Source organism: Crinia signifera, chromosome 4 (genome assembly GCF_055691185.1).
Source record: "Crinia signifera chromosome 4, ASM5569118v1, whole genome shotgun sequence".
NCBI lineage: Eukaryota > Metazoa > Chordata > Amphibia > Anura > Myobatrachidae > Crinia > Crinia signifera.
Window position 1 is genome coordinate 158,668,225 of NC_139220.1, and position 16,926 is coordinate 158,685,150.

At 40.5% G+C, this 16,926-nt stretch overlaps 1 protein-coding gene across 1 annotated transcript in view; it reads right to left on the bottom strand.

Annotated features, from left to right (window-relative positions):
* Nucleotides 1–16,926, bottom strand: part of GRM8 (glutamate metabotropic receptor 8) — a 951,427-nt gene that overhangs the window by 143,025 nt on the left and 791,476 nt on the right. The window contains exon 8 of the mRNA XM_083182858.1: nt 2,279–2,415. Within this exon, the coding sequence (XP_083038984.1) occupies nt 2,279–2,415 (137 nt within the window). The remainder of the gene's footprint in view (nt 1–2,278; nt 2,416–16,926) is intronic.

The following is a 16,926-nucleotide window of genomic DNA, read 5'->3' on the forward strand; positions in this document are numbered from 1 at the left end:
GTGTGGCCAATGGGTGGGGCATAGCCCTGTAAAAAAAAAAACAGGCTGCTGCTGCCTTTCTCCCCTGATCAGCACATGGCACTGACCAGCATGTGCTGAGCAGGGGAGAGAGGCTGTGCTACTGCGGAAGCCTCTGCTCTCTACTCCCACTGCCCTGTCTCTGCAGCGGGGGAGGTGGTGCAGAACCGGGCCCCTCCAACAGACCTGGGCCTGGGTAAAAAATATCCACCCTTCCCCCCCTTTCCCGCTCGACAGCACTAAATACAACACAATAAACAGACTCCCTTTAGTCGACCCTTAACCCCTTGAGTGGTGGGTTTTCCTGGAGCAAGACAAACCTAACAGGGCAGGTTTGTCCTGCCCCAGAAATACTCAACACAGAAGGGGCAACCACTGCCTTCTGCAGCAGCCCCAGCTCCCCTGGGAATGCTGCTGCTGGCTTCAGCTTTTTGTGGCTGCATGGAGAAATCCGGGCTAGCTCGAGGGGCTAGTGAGCGCTCGGTTGTTCGGATGCTCAGTGGTTCCTCTGTTTGGGCAATCCTGGGTTTGGACGCCTAAACACACGAATCAATGACTGCGCCGAACCTCCCCAAGTGACCATAATCGTCCCCAAGTGGCCCTGATCCTTTCTGAGTGGTAATGAGCAGGATCGGGGGAATTGATGTGGATGAATGGCAATGAGGGGGATCAGTGACAGGGGGATGGCGATGAACTGCTGGAGGCACCACTGCCGCATCCTTTCTTTACAGTGGCATGCATGGGAATTTCTTGGGAGAGCCTACTCCTGCAGCTCAGCCCGAGAGATTATTGGGCATACCACAGAAGGGGTTAAAGGCCTGTAATGGACCATTAAATGAAAACCATTTTCAAAACTTTTGAGAATTGCATAAGCATAAACTTGTAGGACGGGCCATAACACCAGTATCAAATAAATCACCACTCTTCCTGGTGCATTCTAGCCACAATTAAGATGAAAATACAGAGATAAAAAAACCAACTGCTAGCAGAATCTCAAAAGAACTGGCACACAGAGAGTGTTTGCGCACCTGCAACAATAATGTATGTGGATGTCTGTACTGTATGTTTATCTTTATACATCTAATCAAAGCAAATAGAGTAAGATAGATGATGGAAATCTATTCACCCCTCTGTTATGAATTTATCACTGCATGGATATTGATAGCTACTTTGCAGACCTTAAACAGGGAATTATTCACCAATAGCAGCTACAGTACCTTTACAGCCATTCACTGGTATACAAATGCCATCTGGATTTAAATCCTAGTAGTGCAGAGTGGCTAACTAATGAATGAGATCGGGCGGTGTGAAACAGTCGCACAATTGAGCAACTTAAAGATTGGACAGGGTAGACGAACACGATCAGGATGGTCAGGGACAGGTTTGATCAATGGACAAAAGAGAGCAATACAATTCAGTTAATGAGTCTTAGCAGGTAGATACTTAGAAATAGTCAGTAAATGAGGCATCAGTCAAACAGAGGTCACACAACAGCAAATTTGAAACCAATATTTTTCAAGCAACATGGAACACCAATTAGGCTGTTGGGTGGGGAGAAGGTTTGCGTTAGGCTGCAGAAGGATGTACTTCGAAGGGAGTTTGGGTTTAGCTGTAGGATAAGTGCATACACGCTTGCCGATGCAGGCTGTAGGAGCGGGGATTATTCTGCAGAATGTGTTATTGATGCACTCCCTCATCTGTACATGCACCTACAATGGAGGGGGTTGTAAATGACCCACGGAAGTGTGCATCGTTTGTTGGCATTAGCATACACACTTGGCTATGTAATAAATGATATAGGGCCTTATTTTGGTTCACTCTTTTTGACAAAATCCTTCTTAGATGGACAAAACCATATGCACTGCAGGGGAGCATATGCAAAATGTGCAGACAGAGTTAGATTTGGGTGGGGTTTTACTTCAAAGTGAGATCTATATTGAAGTGTAAAAATCAAGCAGCCAGTATTTTCCCTGCACAGAAACAAAATAACTCACCCAAATCTAATTCTCTCTGCACATGTTACATCTGCCCCCCCTGCAGTGCACATGGTTTTGTCCATCTAAGAAGTATTTTGTCAGAAAGAGTGAACCAAAATAAGGCCCATAGTTCGGAAGGGTCAAAATTAATGATATTGCTCATTATATCGCCCAATGTGTATGGGGGTTAAACCATATTAAACAATATCTGTTATCATGACCCAAAAGTATGTATTCATAATATCAGAGTAGTAATAGTTGCTGTATAAAGGTTTGCTACTTACATTGAGGTGTAATTGATTTGTCCAATGTCCAATAACTTTGTATTCTGCTGTCTTGTTTATTATTTGGTATTGGTATATATCATAGCGTCCTGGGGCATCTCCATTTTCATTGTAAGTGACTGGTGTTCCTGCACTCCCTAGAAAATAATGTAAATGTGTACACATTAAGCTGGTCCTAAACTGATAATTAATATACTGTAAACAAGTATGATTATGATAATGTTGATTATGCTAAATACCAATAATAAAGGTAATAAAAATAATCATAAGTACGGTATATTAAAATAATCATATCACTACTACTACTGTTACTACTAATAATTATTATTATTATTTTAAAAATACAATTGTCACAATTTGCTTGATTTTAATAAACATGCAAGAATACAATAAATGTAATACATAAAAAAATTGAATAGAACTAATTTAAAAATCATAAATTGTTCAATGCATCATTAATCACAAGCAATTGCTAGTCACAATAAGATGATACAAGTTGTGGATTATCTGGGACTTTGTTTGACCTAACTCAGGTTGGCAAAGCAAAATCCCGAAAACGCGCTGGTTTTCACTGAACCTGTGTATTTTTGCATGAAAATTTATATTTTACAGGAGAACTACAGTAATTGGATACCAGGAAAATAAAATATGAATGAACCTCCCAGTTGTCCGATGCAGGGCCAGTGCTAGGGTGTCCGGCGCCCTCCTGCAAACCATACATTTTGTGCCCTTTCACATTGCCATTGCAACATGCTGCAGCCCGATTGTGGGAGCATATGCAACATGCGATCCTTTGGAGGATCTCGGGTGCGTGTACATGTATGCATACACCATCTCAGTGCTGTGTCCGCAAAATGTTGCAGGCACTAAAGGTGCTCATACACGCTGTGAGAATTGGAACCGTTATGGGCTAGATCGCATCACACGGCATGCGTGCAATGTGTGTGCGATGCGATCTGAAAGTGGTACAAAAAGTATGTGCAGCACATATTTTTTGTACTATGCGATGCCTGCAGGAGCGCATATCGCATTGCACGCTGCTATTGCAGCTATTGGAAGAAGAGGGGAGGAGATAGAGGGGGCAATGTGTTGAGGACTGGCAGTGGCACTGGCAGAGCACACTGAGAAGAGGGAAGGAAGGGGAGGCGGCGCTGCTGCCTGTTCGTCATTTGATTGACAGCTGACAGTCGCAGGGAGCAATGGGTAGGGGGCGGATACGGACATGACCTGTCATCCAGGCATTCACAGACAGTGCTACATGCCTCAGTGCACCTGTCCGTGAGGAAGAGGGGGGCAGGTAGCAGGAGGATGACAGTGTGTGCGTGGTGCAGGGAGCTGCTAAGCCTCTCCAAACTGCCGCCCGCTGTCAGACAGGCACTGCGGGCGGCGTGCAGGCTGTGTGCACTCGCAGTGCAGGGAGCAGCTCTTTATACTGCGCCTGCCCACTGTCAGACAGGCGCTGTGGGCGGTGTGCAGGAGGCAGTGAAAGGGAGGGCTGAGGCAGCTTTAGCTGCGCCTTTTCAGCATGGCGCCTCCCTGCTTTGCAGGAGCTGCTAAATGGGGAGCGCCGGCCCTGGTCCGATGTTTAATGTTTACAGCAAGAAAGATTTTATTCAATAAATAAAATTTACAGCAATTGAAGTGGAACCCGTTCATGTGGCACCTCAAAGTGTATTGTATTCGCCAATCTGTGGCTTATGCAAGCACCGGGGCAGGTATCTGTTTTAAGGTTGGAGTGCCGGTTCACCTATGTTGTTATATATATATATATATATATATATATACATATATATATTCTGGAGATATAACCGGCACTCCATAGAGCGTAAGGACAATGACCCCTGGTGCCTTTCAAACAAATATGCAGCAAAGTGGACGGCGTAGACGGCACTCAATAAGGGGATTAGTAATCCAGGTAAGAAAGCTCACACCGCAACAAGCTTAAGGTGCTAACAGTTTCGGAATGATTTATTCCTTCATCAGAGTACTCACGCACCCCATTCTGACGGAGCCCGCCGCCACCCTTCAATGGATCCACACTGCTCCCCCATCTTATTCACAGCCTCCGGCAGCCACCACTCGCCCTGCACATGTCCCTAAAGTGGATTTCCCTCCACATAGACTCCCCCTTTTCCTTGCTGGGGAAAGGTGCCCTCATACAGGAAACATCAGTGTAGCACTATAGTTTAAAACAAGTAATGCTGTCTTACCATATAGGTGCTGTTATGAATGATGCTACTCCAAGGAAGCTCTTTCTGCTAAGGGCTGGGTGTCCTCCGAGGCTGCTCTGTGCAGGCAGATCACAGCACATGGAGAAGGACATGATGGAGGTGGAGGTGAATCTGAACCATCCCTGAGCCGGCCCTTCAGACTCCATAGTGCTGGGAGCAGCAGTATGTGACAGCACAGAAAGACAGAGCAGAGGCACGGCTCCCGGAACCCAACACCTCCCCTCCTACCGCAACCGCCACTAGATCTTTGCACCCCAACATATATATATATAATTCAGGAGGTTCGGCACTCACCCCTATATACTGTAGATTAAATTGGCCCCGAGTGAATCCTTGGCATATGTATAGATAAGTGAAGATCGTTGGCGGCACTCACCGGTAAGTAAAGATACTCAGACTGAGCCCAAATAGCTTAACGTTTCAATTCATTAGGATTTCCATTAGAAGCAATGTTTACAATGAACAAACAGGGTATAAATACCTTATCCAGGGTGGTATGTCAGTTCCACACCACCCTGGATAAGGTATTTATACCCTGTTTGTTTGTTCATTGTTGTCTGTACTTGATAAAGGGGGTCACACCCCAAAAGCTCGTGTTTTAATACAGACTTGTACTCTTGTACTCATTATACATACTGCCTCCTGAGTGCTGCTTCTTTTGGATATATATATATATATATATATATATATATATATATATATATATATATATATATATATATATATATATATATAGGTCGGTGGGGGGGTGCGGCACTCTCAGCAAATGAAGACTCGGTACACTGGTATCAGGTGCAACGTTTCAATGCCTTTATTTTGGCATTTTCGTCAAGCCTGACGAAAATGCCAAAATAAAGGCATTGAAACGTTGCACCTGATACCAGTGTACCGAGTCTTCATTTGCTGAGAGTGCCGCACCACCCCACCGACCTGTGAAACTTCTCCAGTGAGGGCACCCAGCCAAGTATAGCATTAATTAGCGCCGCAGCGCAAACGTGAGTGCCGGTCTACTACCGTTCTTATATATATATATATATATTGTACAGTTAGGGCCAGATGTACTAAGCTTGAAAAATTATAAAATGGAGAGTGTTAAACAGCCAGCCAATTTGCTCCTTTCTGCCATTTCACAAACTGTGTTTGAAAAATTACAGGTAGGAGCTGATTGGTTGGTGGTTTATAACTCTCCATTTTCTCACTTTTCATGGCTTAGTACATCTCGCCCTTAGTCAGACACATATATACACAGGCATATATGTGATTACATAGACACACACACATACTCCATCATCACTACTATGCCCCATGTTATACTGCACTGCAGGAAGCAAGGCCGGATAGCCCTGCCCCTGCTGGGACACTGATAACTTTCTACAGTCCCTTCTTTCAACATGGATGGCCTTCTGAAGTAGCAGGACCCTAGACACATGTCCCGGAGACCCCATTGTTAGCCACCATTAACACTTGCCACATGCAGCAGCTTCCTCCTTGTCTGGGAAGCAGAGCTTATACCTGACTGGAAGGAGAGGGACAAATTAATAAGAAGGACAGCTCCAACAGTAATGGCTGGTCACCCCTGCCTCCCCACACTTTGCAGACAGCTGCTGATGTGCTCCTCTGAGTCTCTCCCCTCAGGGTGTAACCACGTGATATCAGCCTGAGAGGAGCTGCTCCCCTGCCTGCCCGCAGCTGTATCTTCATGTCACAGAGACTGTAGCCGCAGCAGGGAGAGACTGGGAGTCAGAAACAGACACTACCACTCAGCAGCAGACCCACTGCACAGACTTTAAAAGATGCCACAGCAGGAAGAAAAACCATCGGAACCATGAACGATACATTGGCAGCCTGTATTAGCAACATTTCTGGTTCATGCAGGTTATCTTGACAATAAAATGTGTGTATATACGCAAACCGCATACAGTTGTGCTCATAACTTTTCATACCCTAGCAGAATTTTCGATATTCTGCCCATTTGTCAGAGAATAGGAATGATAACTCACAAACTTTTATTTCACTCATGGTTGGTTAGTGGTTGGGTGAAGCCATTTATTGTCAAACAACTGTGTTTACTCTTTTTAAATCATAATGACAACAGAAACTCCCCAAATGACCCTGATCAAAAGTTTACATACCCTGGAGATTTTGACCTCATAAAATGCACACAAGTTGACACAAACAGGAAAGGGATATAAAACGATATCCAAGAAATTGAGAATGCCAATCAGCAGTGTTCAAACTCTAATTAAGAAGTGGAAAATGAAGGATTCTGTGGAAACCAAATCACGGTCAGGTAGACCAATAAAAATTTCAGCCACAACTGCCAGGAAAATTGTTTGGGATGCAAAGAAATATCCACAAATAACTTCAGCTGAAATACAGGAAAAATGGTGTGGTTGTTTCAAGATGCACAATAAGGAGGCATTTGACGAAAAATTGGCTGCATGGTCGAGTTGCCAGAAGAAAGCCATTACTATGCAAATGCTACAAAGCATTCCACTTACAACACTCCAAACAGCACAGATACAAGCTTCAAAATATCTGGAGTGATGAGACCAAAATTTAACTTTTTGGCCACAACCATAAACGTTACATTTGGAGAGGAGTCAACAAGGCCTATGATGAAAGGTACACCATTCCTACTGTGAAACACGGAGGTGCATCACTGATGTTTTGGGGATGTGTGAGCTACAAAGGCACTGGACACTTGGTGAAAATTTATGGCAAGATGAATGCAGCATGTTATCAGAAAATACTGGAGGAAAATTTGCACTCATCAGCCCGGAAGCTGCACATGGGACGTACTTTGACATTCCAACATGACAATGATCCAAAACACAAGGCCAAGTCGACCTGTCATTGTCTACAGCAGAAAAAAGTAAAGATTCTGGAGTGGCCATTTCAGTCTCCTGACCTCAATATGAGCCACTTTGGGGAGAACTCCAATGAGGATCCTATGATAAAGGGCTCCCAAAAGGACCTCCCTTTCCCCTCTCCTAGGTCTCCCCAGTGTGACAGTGTGGTCGCCAAACTGTGGAAACAGCAGAATCGAACCCCCACAAACTTTAACCTTTCCCCATTTGAGGCATCCCCATTTACTGTAATTTCAATTCAAATAAAACCTTTATATTTGACCACAACAAGTGTACAAGTTTCCATTCCACATAAAGCACCCACACAACTACACCCCACTGTAACCCCATGTAGACTGCGCAGTCCACCCCCCTAAAAATTCCAGGTACCCAAGGGTTGTGGACAATCCCTGGACTTGCAGCACCAACCCATCCCATTCCTCTCCAAGCCCCGCCCCAACCCACCGGTCCCCAGGTAGAGCGCAATATACCAACCTCTAGAATTTATTCTATTGTGTATGCCTAATATCTTTAACAATGTGCCCCCAGGCTCATTGTTAAAAGATATTGACATCTTCCAGACAGGTCAATCTGCCAATATTGCTCAAGCACCCAACGTTCAGTGTGGATGCACAATATCTTTCATGATCAGCTCAATGGAAATTGTTCACCAATATGTTTTGTCTTTCATATATTCTAGTGCGTATGGCCAATTTGTCTGTAGGACCAATTTGTGTCTGTTTTCCATGTTTAGGAGCAAATGGTCAATTGTCATTTGCTCCCAAAAATTTCCAGATTTTCATTCCAACCAGCCAAATTGGAAAGATAATTTTCTAGTGTATATGGGCCTTTACACTATTGCCAATCTATGCGGTCACACAAGGCTTTTATTTAGTCCAGTATATAATTTAAATGGACAAATTATCATTGAGTGGGACTGCTAAAGACAACAATCTAAAAACATAACATTAATAACAGGGGCAGTTAGAAAACATTTTTCAGGATATCAATTAACTTGATGCTGTCGACAGGTCGACAAGCAATAAGTCAACGGTCAATAAGTCAACCATTAATGGTCGACAGTTAAAAGGTCGCAACATGAAAAAGGTTGACATTCAAAAGGTCAACATGGACAACAGATCGGCATGGAAAAGGTCAGCATGAAAAAGGTTGACATTTTCCATGTGTTGACCTTTTGCCTAACGACGATTTATTGATCATTCTCTTGATTGTCAACTTTTTCTATGTCAAACCTATGACACATACCCTCACTAAACATGAGTTTTGTAGAGAAGCCTTTCATAGTTTTGATACAAAATGTTGACATTCAGAATGTTAACATCGGAAAATCATCTTGAATGTTATGTCACCATGTCAAAAGTTAACATGTACAATGTAGATGCTTATATAATGCGACATTTCCATTTTAAATGTCAATTGGTATCCCAAAATAGCATTTTAAGGTCATTTTAGCCCTAGCCATTTATTCAGCCTAGCTCTATAACTAACTTCATCCTAATCCTAACCATAACTGCAGACTAACCCTAACTGTAAATGCAACCTAACCCTAATACTAAAATGGACTGTTGACATTCTGCATGTTGCCATTAGAAAATTTTGACATGACCATGGTGACAGTATTCTGCCCATTGTCTACATTCAGACCATGTCATCATACTGAATGTTGACATTATAACTCCATGCAATCCTTCATGATAAAGTTCTCAACAGATTATGGGGTAAATTTACTAATATGAGAGTTCAATTGAATATGGGACGTTGCTCATAGCAACTAATAACATTATATCTATTATATTCTAGATGGTACTAAATATATAAGATGTAGAATCTAAGTGGTTGCAATGGGCATAATTCCATCTTCAATAGAAGTCCCATCTAAGTCAATTTACCCTAACATTGTTAAGGTTTATCTGAAAAACAATTCAAACTTTAAAACAATTATTTTTCCAAAGATTAACAAATTTAACAAACATAGAACATAGGGGGTTATTCTAGTCCATTCTTTCTGACAAAATCCTTCTTAGATGGACAAAACCATGTGCACTGTGGGTGGGGCATTAACATTGTTCCCTATGGGAAATCGCGGGCATCGCGTCGGTCGTGTCGCACCCGATTTTTAGTGCATTCAATGGCCGCGATGCCCGCGATTTTTTTACCTGCGATGCCCACGATCAAAATCGTGGGCGCCGTGCTAGGTAAAGAGTACCACAGAAACAAAATAACTCACCCAAATCTAATTCTCTCTGCACATGTTACATCTGCCCCCCTGCAGTGCACATGGTTTTGTCCATCTAAGAAGGATTTTGTCAGAAAGAATGAACTAGAATAAACCCCATAGTGACTTTTCATTTAAACAAGCTTTTTAGTTGGCCTTCTTCAAATATATTTGTGAACTGACTTGCTAAAAAAATGTATTACAAAATAGAAATAAACCACATCTGGCATTGAGCAGTCTATTTTTAATGGTGCATTGTAGCAATAGAAAATCTATTCTCACAGCAATGTATAATTATAAGTTTTCAGGGGAAGTTGAGCAATACTCACCTTCCTTTCAGTGTAGTGTGATACGGTTAAGATGTCTCATCTGCATTCAAGTCTTTGGCCCACTGAGTACAATATAAGTGAGCTGGCTTGCCACCAGAAGTAGTGTAGTAGAACTCAAAGCCAGCACATGGGATTCTTTTTACACATTTGTAGAAATTAAATGAATTCATAAAATTTGTAAAATAGAAATTATATATTTTTTTCCAAGATATTTTTACTTTTGTAAAAAATGTTTAATTTCAAGAATAGTTTTTTATTTACCGAAGTCCAGCTAGATAGTTAATGTAGGATATCTACAATAGCTGTTCCACCACCGCTTTCCCTGCTAGCCACCGGAAGCTCTAGCCTGTTATAAATCTGAGAAAATTCTTACAGATATCAAAAAATGCTTTCAGAAATAGGTTTGGAGTGTTCAGCGAACTATCACTTTAATCGATTGGAACGTTTTAGGAAATCAATTATTCTCCTAAGCAGCAGGACACAACATCCAGCCCTTTTTAATGTATTTCTTGTATTTGGCATTATATGGGTTGAATCAATCAGAACATCTGCTTATATATTTTATAAATAGATCCCTGAAGTCCTTAAGAGCACAAATACAGAGCATTTCAAAATTATATGTAAAATGACAATATGGCAAATATTGAAATGCTAATTAAATACACATATTTACATTATAACAAATTGGCACACAACAATGTACTGTAAGTGCAATAATGTATTTTGAAGTTGCACTACCACCTAATGGGTGAGGAGAACATCTCCGAAGTCATCATTTGTTTCTGTGCTCCAAGGTAAGGGTGGCCATACACATGCAGATTTATCTTCAGATCTGTCTGGTTGGAACAAAAACATGGTTATGGATGAGAGCAAATGACAGTTGACCATTTTCTTGGAAATGCTGGAAAACTGACAAACTGTCAATCATCCATAACCAGGTTTTTGTTCCAACCAGCCAGATCTGAAGATAAATCTTACTAGTGTATGGGCACCTTTAGTCTCACAATTGTCTCACAACTGGAGCCATGTGGTAGCAAGTGAGAGAACCACTGAAAATGTATCAAGCTATCCAACAATTTTTCAATTATTTCACAGACCATCCTGGCTGTTCTACAATGGGACAATTGATGAGAAAAGACCATTTTATGAATACATTGGCATTCTATTTTCAGGCAATAATCATGACAAGACCATGTGTCAGATGTCATTACATTGAACATGTTAGACATATATCTCTTTAATTCTCTTGCAGTGTAATAAAATGTAGTTCCACCTATACAAGGTTAAGGTTTTATTATTGTTTATATATTTAGGCACTAAAAGTAATATATCCTTGCTTCACTGACAAACATCAAAAAATATTTCTGGTTCTTTGTTAAAGGAAATATTTTCATTCAGCGAGAAATACAAAATAATATTTTTAAGGCTCAGGTTGCAGAACTAATCTAAATTGTTCAAGCTGATTCTGTTATTGTGTTGCATTTCAAAGATGAAACTAGTTTAAAAAAGTGTGTCCAAGCTGTACTTCTTCTATGTGATTTGCACATAAGTCATGAAATCATAAATTTAAACCATTATAAACCAGAACATTTAATCTGCCATACATACTGGAATATTCCTTTCAAAAATGATCTACAGATATTAAAACTGTCAACACAAAAAGCACTGTCCAATGTTCTCTCTATGGTGAAGAAAGCCTTTCACAAATTGATTCTGTGGCTTTTGAATCCCCTTTCCATAATCACCTCAATAAGGACCACAAGAGTAGGAAATAGGATCAAACACTGAACACAAAGCATTAAAAAATACATTAAATATAGTAAATATTTTATTTTAGTCAATTAATAACATTCATTTTTTTATTATTAAAAGTCTTTGCAGTTCGGAACATTTTTGAACAAACTTCAAATGTGCCACTTTATCATTGTTACCAGGAGACTCAAGAACAAGTTGTGTTGGCAGCAGTTTGGGATACTGATTGAACCTTTTATTTCAAGGTAGCTTTAATACTTTCAAAAGGGGAATGCCCTGGATAGACTATAGAAACGTATTTAATAACTAGTAAGCAAACAAATGCGTCAAAAGCTAGTATGCTACCTTGTAATTGCCTCTGTGTTTGTGCATGTGTGACAGAGAAAGAGATGTATTTTCTCTTGCTGCCAGCAGATGGCAGTTTTTCGATAACACATAAATGGACATTAGAAATATATTGTTACAAAAACATATGGATTAGTGTTTACAAGACGTGCAAAGGTTTTAATTTTTGGGAAGGGATTAATTGAGAAAATCTTGGTGTTCCATGCAGAATGCAACCTGGGGGTTTGACATACAAAATGAAATCCAATATTGTGCAATTCAAATAAGTAGTCATAATTCCACAAATGGTCATACACAGAGGTTGCTCCTGTGCAGTTACTTGCATTAAAAAGCCAAGAAAAAATGCAGTGGCTGCACTTGTAAAAAATGAAATGCACTTTATATCTTCACATCTACAGTTATTAATGGCAGTATTTAATGCAATTATTTTGGTTGTCTTATCCCAGGAGTTTATAAGGTTGTCAGCTATAAGTGTATAAGGGATGTAGGGAGGTTATCAATACAATATACTGTAGATTACAAAATTTAGAATATATTGTTTATTTAACCATATTAAGTTATTATACATCGGGTTTTTTTACATTATAAGATTGTGAACTAGTGGATTTGCTATTGGAAGTCACCCACATGAAGTCACCCACATGAAAAGAGGTCCCATTGGGTGGTGTTGACTCCCTCTGGGACTGCCAGACTGCCAGACTGGGCTGCATTAGGCAGATAAATTCCTGTTAGAAGCCACCCCCTGCCTTGTTGTTAGCCCTAACCAGCTTCTCTGGGCTACAGCCGATGAAGTCCATTGATGATGGGGTTTGCACATACACATTAAAACAGCGTTTTTTGTGCATGTGCTGAGGCCTGACACCTACCAGCTCCATTGTACATGTGCAGGAACCTAGGACACAGAAGTCTCCTCACCAACGTGGATAGTGGGAGTCATCCTACCTACAAAAAGGTAGGAGGTTCCGCTGATTGTGACCAAAAAGAATAATTCAGAATTGATTACTAACAGGAATTCTATGGTTCTGGCAGGCATTCATACCCCTACTGATGATTACTGTAGGTCCAAAAACAGACAGACAGACAACAATGCTTTTTATTGCACGCATGTATTCAGTTATAAATGAGGCCCATTATGCTTTGCCTTTTGATCAGTAGTTATTCCCCTCATCCATCTAATTCTTATTGTTTTATTTTTTGTTTGTTTTTGTAATGATCCCTTCCACCACTCACTTTTTAGCAGTGCTGTAATTCCTAGAGGCAACAGAAGCATTTGTGTCAAGGAGGAAGGTGTCTAGGGTGCAAATGAGGGGAATGCACCTCCAGAAATCTTGGCCTGGCACCTTGTATTATTAATATGTATTTTGCTTAACCCTCTTCATCCTCAGAACCAGTGGCATAACTACTGTAAGGCAACGCCAGCTGCCACTTGGGGGGAGCAAGCCACAGTGGGGTCTATGTGGGCGCCAGCACCCGCTGGATGCACTGACATGCTGCTGCCTGCCACTGCCCACTGGCTGAGCACCAGAGGCGAGTCAGCTGCAGCGCTGGTGTGGCCATGGCAGAGACGACAAATCCCCCCACTGATTCAATTGACTGTACACAGAGCCGGCTATTGGCTACTGTGTACAGGATGGGCATGCTGGGGCGACCTGATATGCGTCGGAGCCAAGGGAATCAGCAGTGTCTGCTGGTTTCTCTTCCTCTATCCTGCTTCAGCTTCTCCGTTATGCGTGTGATGTCATCACGTCACATGCTGGGGAAACACGCTGGAGAGGAGACTGGGGGCGGGGCACAAACTTTTTGGCAGGGGGGAGCAAAATTTATAGTTACACCACTGCTCCGAACAACTTGTTTTAATTTACCACCTGTCTATTTCTGTTACATTATGTTAATTGTAATTTTAAGATAAAAGTAATTGTTATTCTTGTAGTGAAAATGTGAAAGAAAACAAGGGGTAAGAAATTGTTAGTGAGTGACTTTAGGGAAAGGGATAAACAGATATACGTGTGAATATTAATGACTGCAAATATATAAATGTTGTGAAAAAGGGAAAAAATATTTAGTGCAGGCATATCAGACAAAACTAGACAATACACAAAATGTTCAAGGATTGGTATATACAGCAGTTGATGCAGCAGTGTGGGTAGTTATGACAGACAATAAGTAAATAAATATATAATATATAGGGTTAACATATTTGTACAAGAGTTAGTTATTAAAATTAATAAAAAAAATGTAACATGGGAGAGACATTTGTAATGTTTGAAGGCAGAAGCAATACAGAACAGATAATATGTAATTGCAGTTTGCATTGGTTAAATAGTCATGCAAAACAGTTATGAAGACTGTAGAATTGAGTGAATGCAATGGTCTAGTTATCACTAGAAATACAATTAATATTCATAGTTTCAACAATTATGCCATTTATTGTTTTTAATTTTGGAGACAAAATGAGATATTTTAAGAGTGGGGTTAATGTATAAATAGCAGTAAAAAAGATGCAGCAGTTACTTTTTGAAAGAGGTACAGTAAAATAGTTATTATGATGAGGATGTAAAGGGCTAATGGAGATAAAGTAAGGCAAAACTGGTTAATGCGAGGAAGAAAAAGAAAAGGTTCAGGCAAATATTTTGAAAAGCAGAATAATTAATTTACTGTAGTAGAACTTCCAGTAAGATAGATGAGGTGTGAAATGTATATCAGCATGCAGAATAAAGTAGTGCAGTGAAAATTCTTTAAAACAATTGTATAAACAGTTATTGCAAGATTACAAGAGCTTATTTGTGGCAACAGAGGGCTATACTCAACTTTCTGTTACAAAATGTGGCATTCCATTGCACCCTCTGTTAAATGATGTGTGACATCTTCTTTACCCCTTTTCTGAAACTCTTCAGCAGCTATTTAGAATTGTTATTTGGAGGCATTCGGTGTTATGATAGTGGTAGCATCAAAGCATTTTGTTCTTCATTGGCATTTATTCAGGTAAGAATATGACACTGAATGTAGGATAAAAAACCTTTTGTATTGTCTGCCTTAAGCCCTGTACACACACATAGATTTGCTTTTGATTCAATGTTAGATTTGATTTTCTATTAGATCTGGCATTAGATCTTTCCATTCGATTTGGCATTAGATCTGTACTTTTTCATTAGCTATCGAATTCTATATCAAATTTGATAGACATTCATGGTACATTGTACACATTCGATTTACTAGATCGAATTAGATATTTCCTTGGCTGCACATTAGATTTTTCTGTTCGATTTTGTGAAAACGGGAGAGCGCATCGAATCGAATGTAGATCGAAAGTGACACAAAAAGCATCTGATTTCGTTTAGTATTTGATTCGATTTTGCTTCTATAAGCAAAATCGCATCGAAAATTGGGAAAAATCGATGCATGTGTACAGGGCTTAAGTATGATGAAGCATAGTAATAAAACATTCATATTTCCCCTTCCACTGCTGTCAAAAAATTGTGTTGATACCTACAGAAGTTTCCAAAAACATAAAAACATGTACTCTAACTATACTGATAGAAGTATAATAGATGCCACCATGCATGCAAGAACAATTAATTAGGGAATATAATATAGTATATATATATATATATATATATATATATATATATATATATATATATATATATATATATATATATATATATATATATATATATATATATATATAGGGCCAATTCCTGACAGCCACATTAATCTAGGTCATCTGGCCCATTTACCCAAATAGACATGAAAATAATGTAACATCTAAAAATCTTCAGCAATAACAACAGTAAACATGTATTTAAGGAAATAGGCACATTTGTACAAGACAGCAGTCCACACAGAGGTGGAGAGGAGAGGACTCCCTCCTCTCGGGATGTTTACTGGACTTCTACTTTTATAGGTCTCTGGGTACATGGCACCTATGCCTTGTTCCTGGGGACATTTTTACTGCGTATGTGCAAATCACTGGGAATGACCCATTGGAGTAATAAGTAGGCATCCAGGGGACTCTGCACAGTACACCTTGCATTCATTAAAGATATGCTAGTGAATCCATATCTGATAGTATAGAATAAACCCTTGTTGTTTATGCAGCAAATTATTAATCTGCACAAAATTAGGATAAAAAATGACTAATAATTGTATTTCATATATGAAATTTAGCAATCTTTACACCTCAAAATAGTAATAATGAAATAAATCATTAGGAGTTTTTGAAATGCAAGTATGAAGAAGGCAATATAATTAAAGATATCATTATATACTGTACTAGACGTATCTAATCTTCTTACTCTTGCTGGGAAGAAAGTATATTCATGGGTTATGTTTCCTGAACAGGGACATATAGATCACAGCGTTTACAGTACATCCAACATATTCATCAGAGATTTGTATACAGTGTTTTTATCAGTGGCGTAACTATAAATTTTGCTCCCCCCTGCCAAAAGGATTGTGGCGACCCCCCAGGCTCCTCTCCCGCGTGTTTCCTCAGCGTGTGACGTGATGACGTCACATGCATAACGGAGAAGCTGAAGCAGGAGAGAGGAAGAGAGACCAGCAGACACTGCTGCTTCCCTTGGCTCTGACGAATCCCAGGCTGCCCTAGCACGCCCATCCACCCTGCCCATCCTGTACACAGTAGCCAATAGCTGGCTCTGTGTACAGTCAATTGAATCAGTGGGGCGATTTGTCACCTCTGCCATGGCTGCACCCGCGCTGTGGCTGACTCGCCTCCAGTGCTCAGTCAGCAGGCAGCGGCAGGAAGCAGCATGTCGGTGCGTCAAACAGGTGCCGGTGCCCACACAGACCCCACTCCTGCTTGCTCCCCAAGCGGATGCTGGGGCTGCCTTACAGTAGTTACGCCACTGGTTTTTATATGTTATTAGTGTATGAATATTTCATT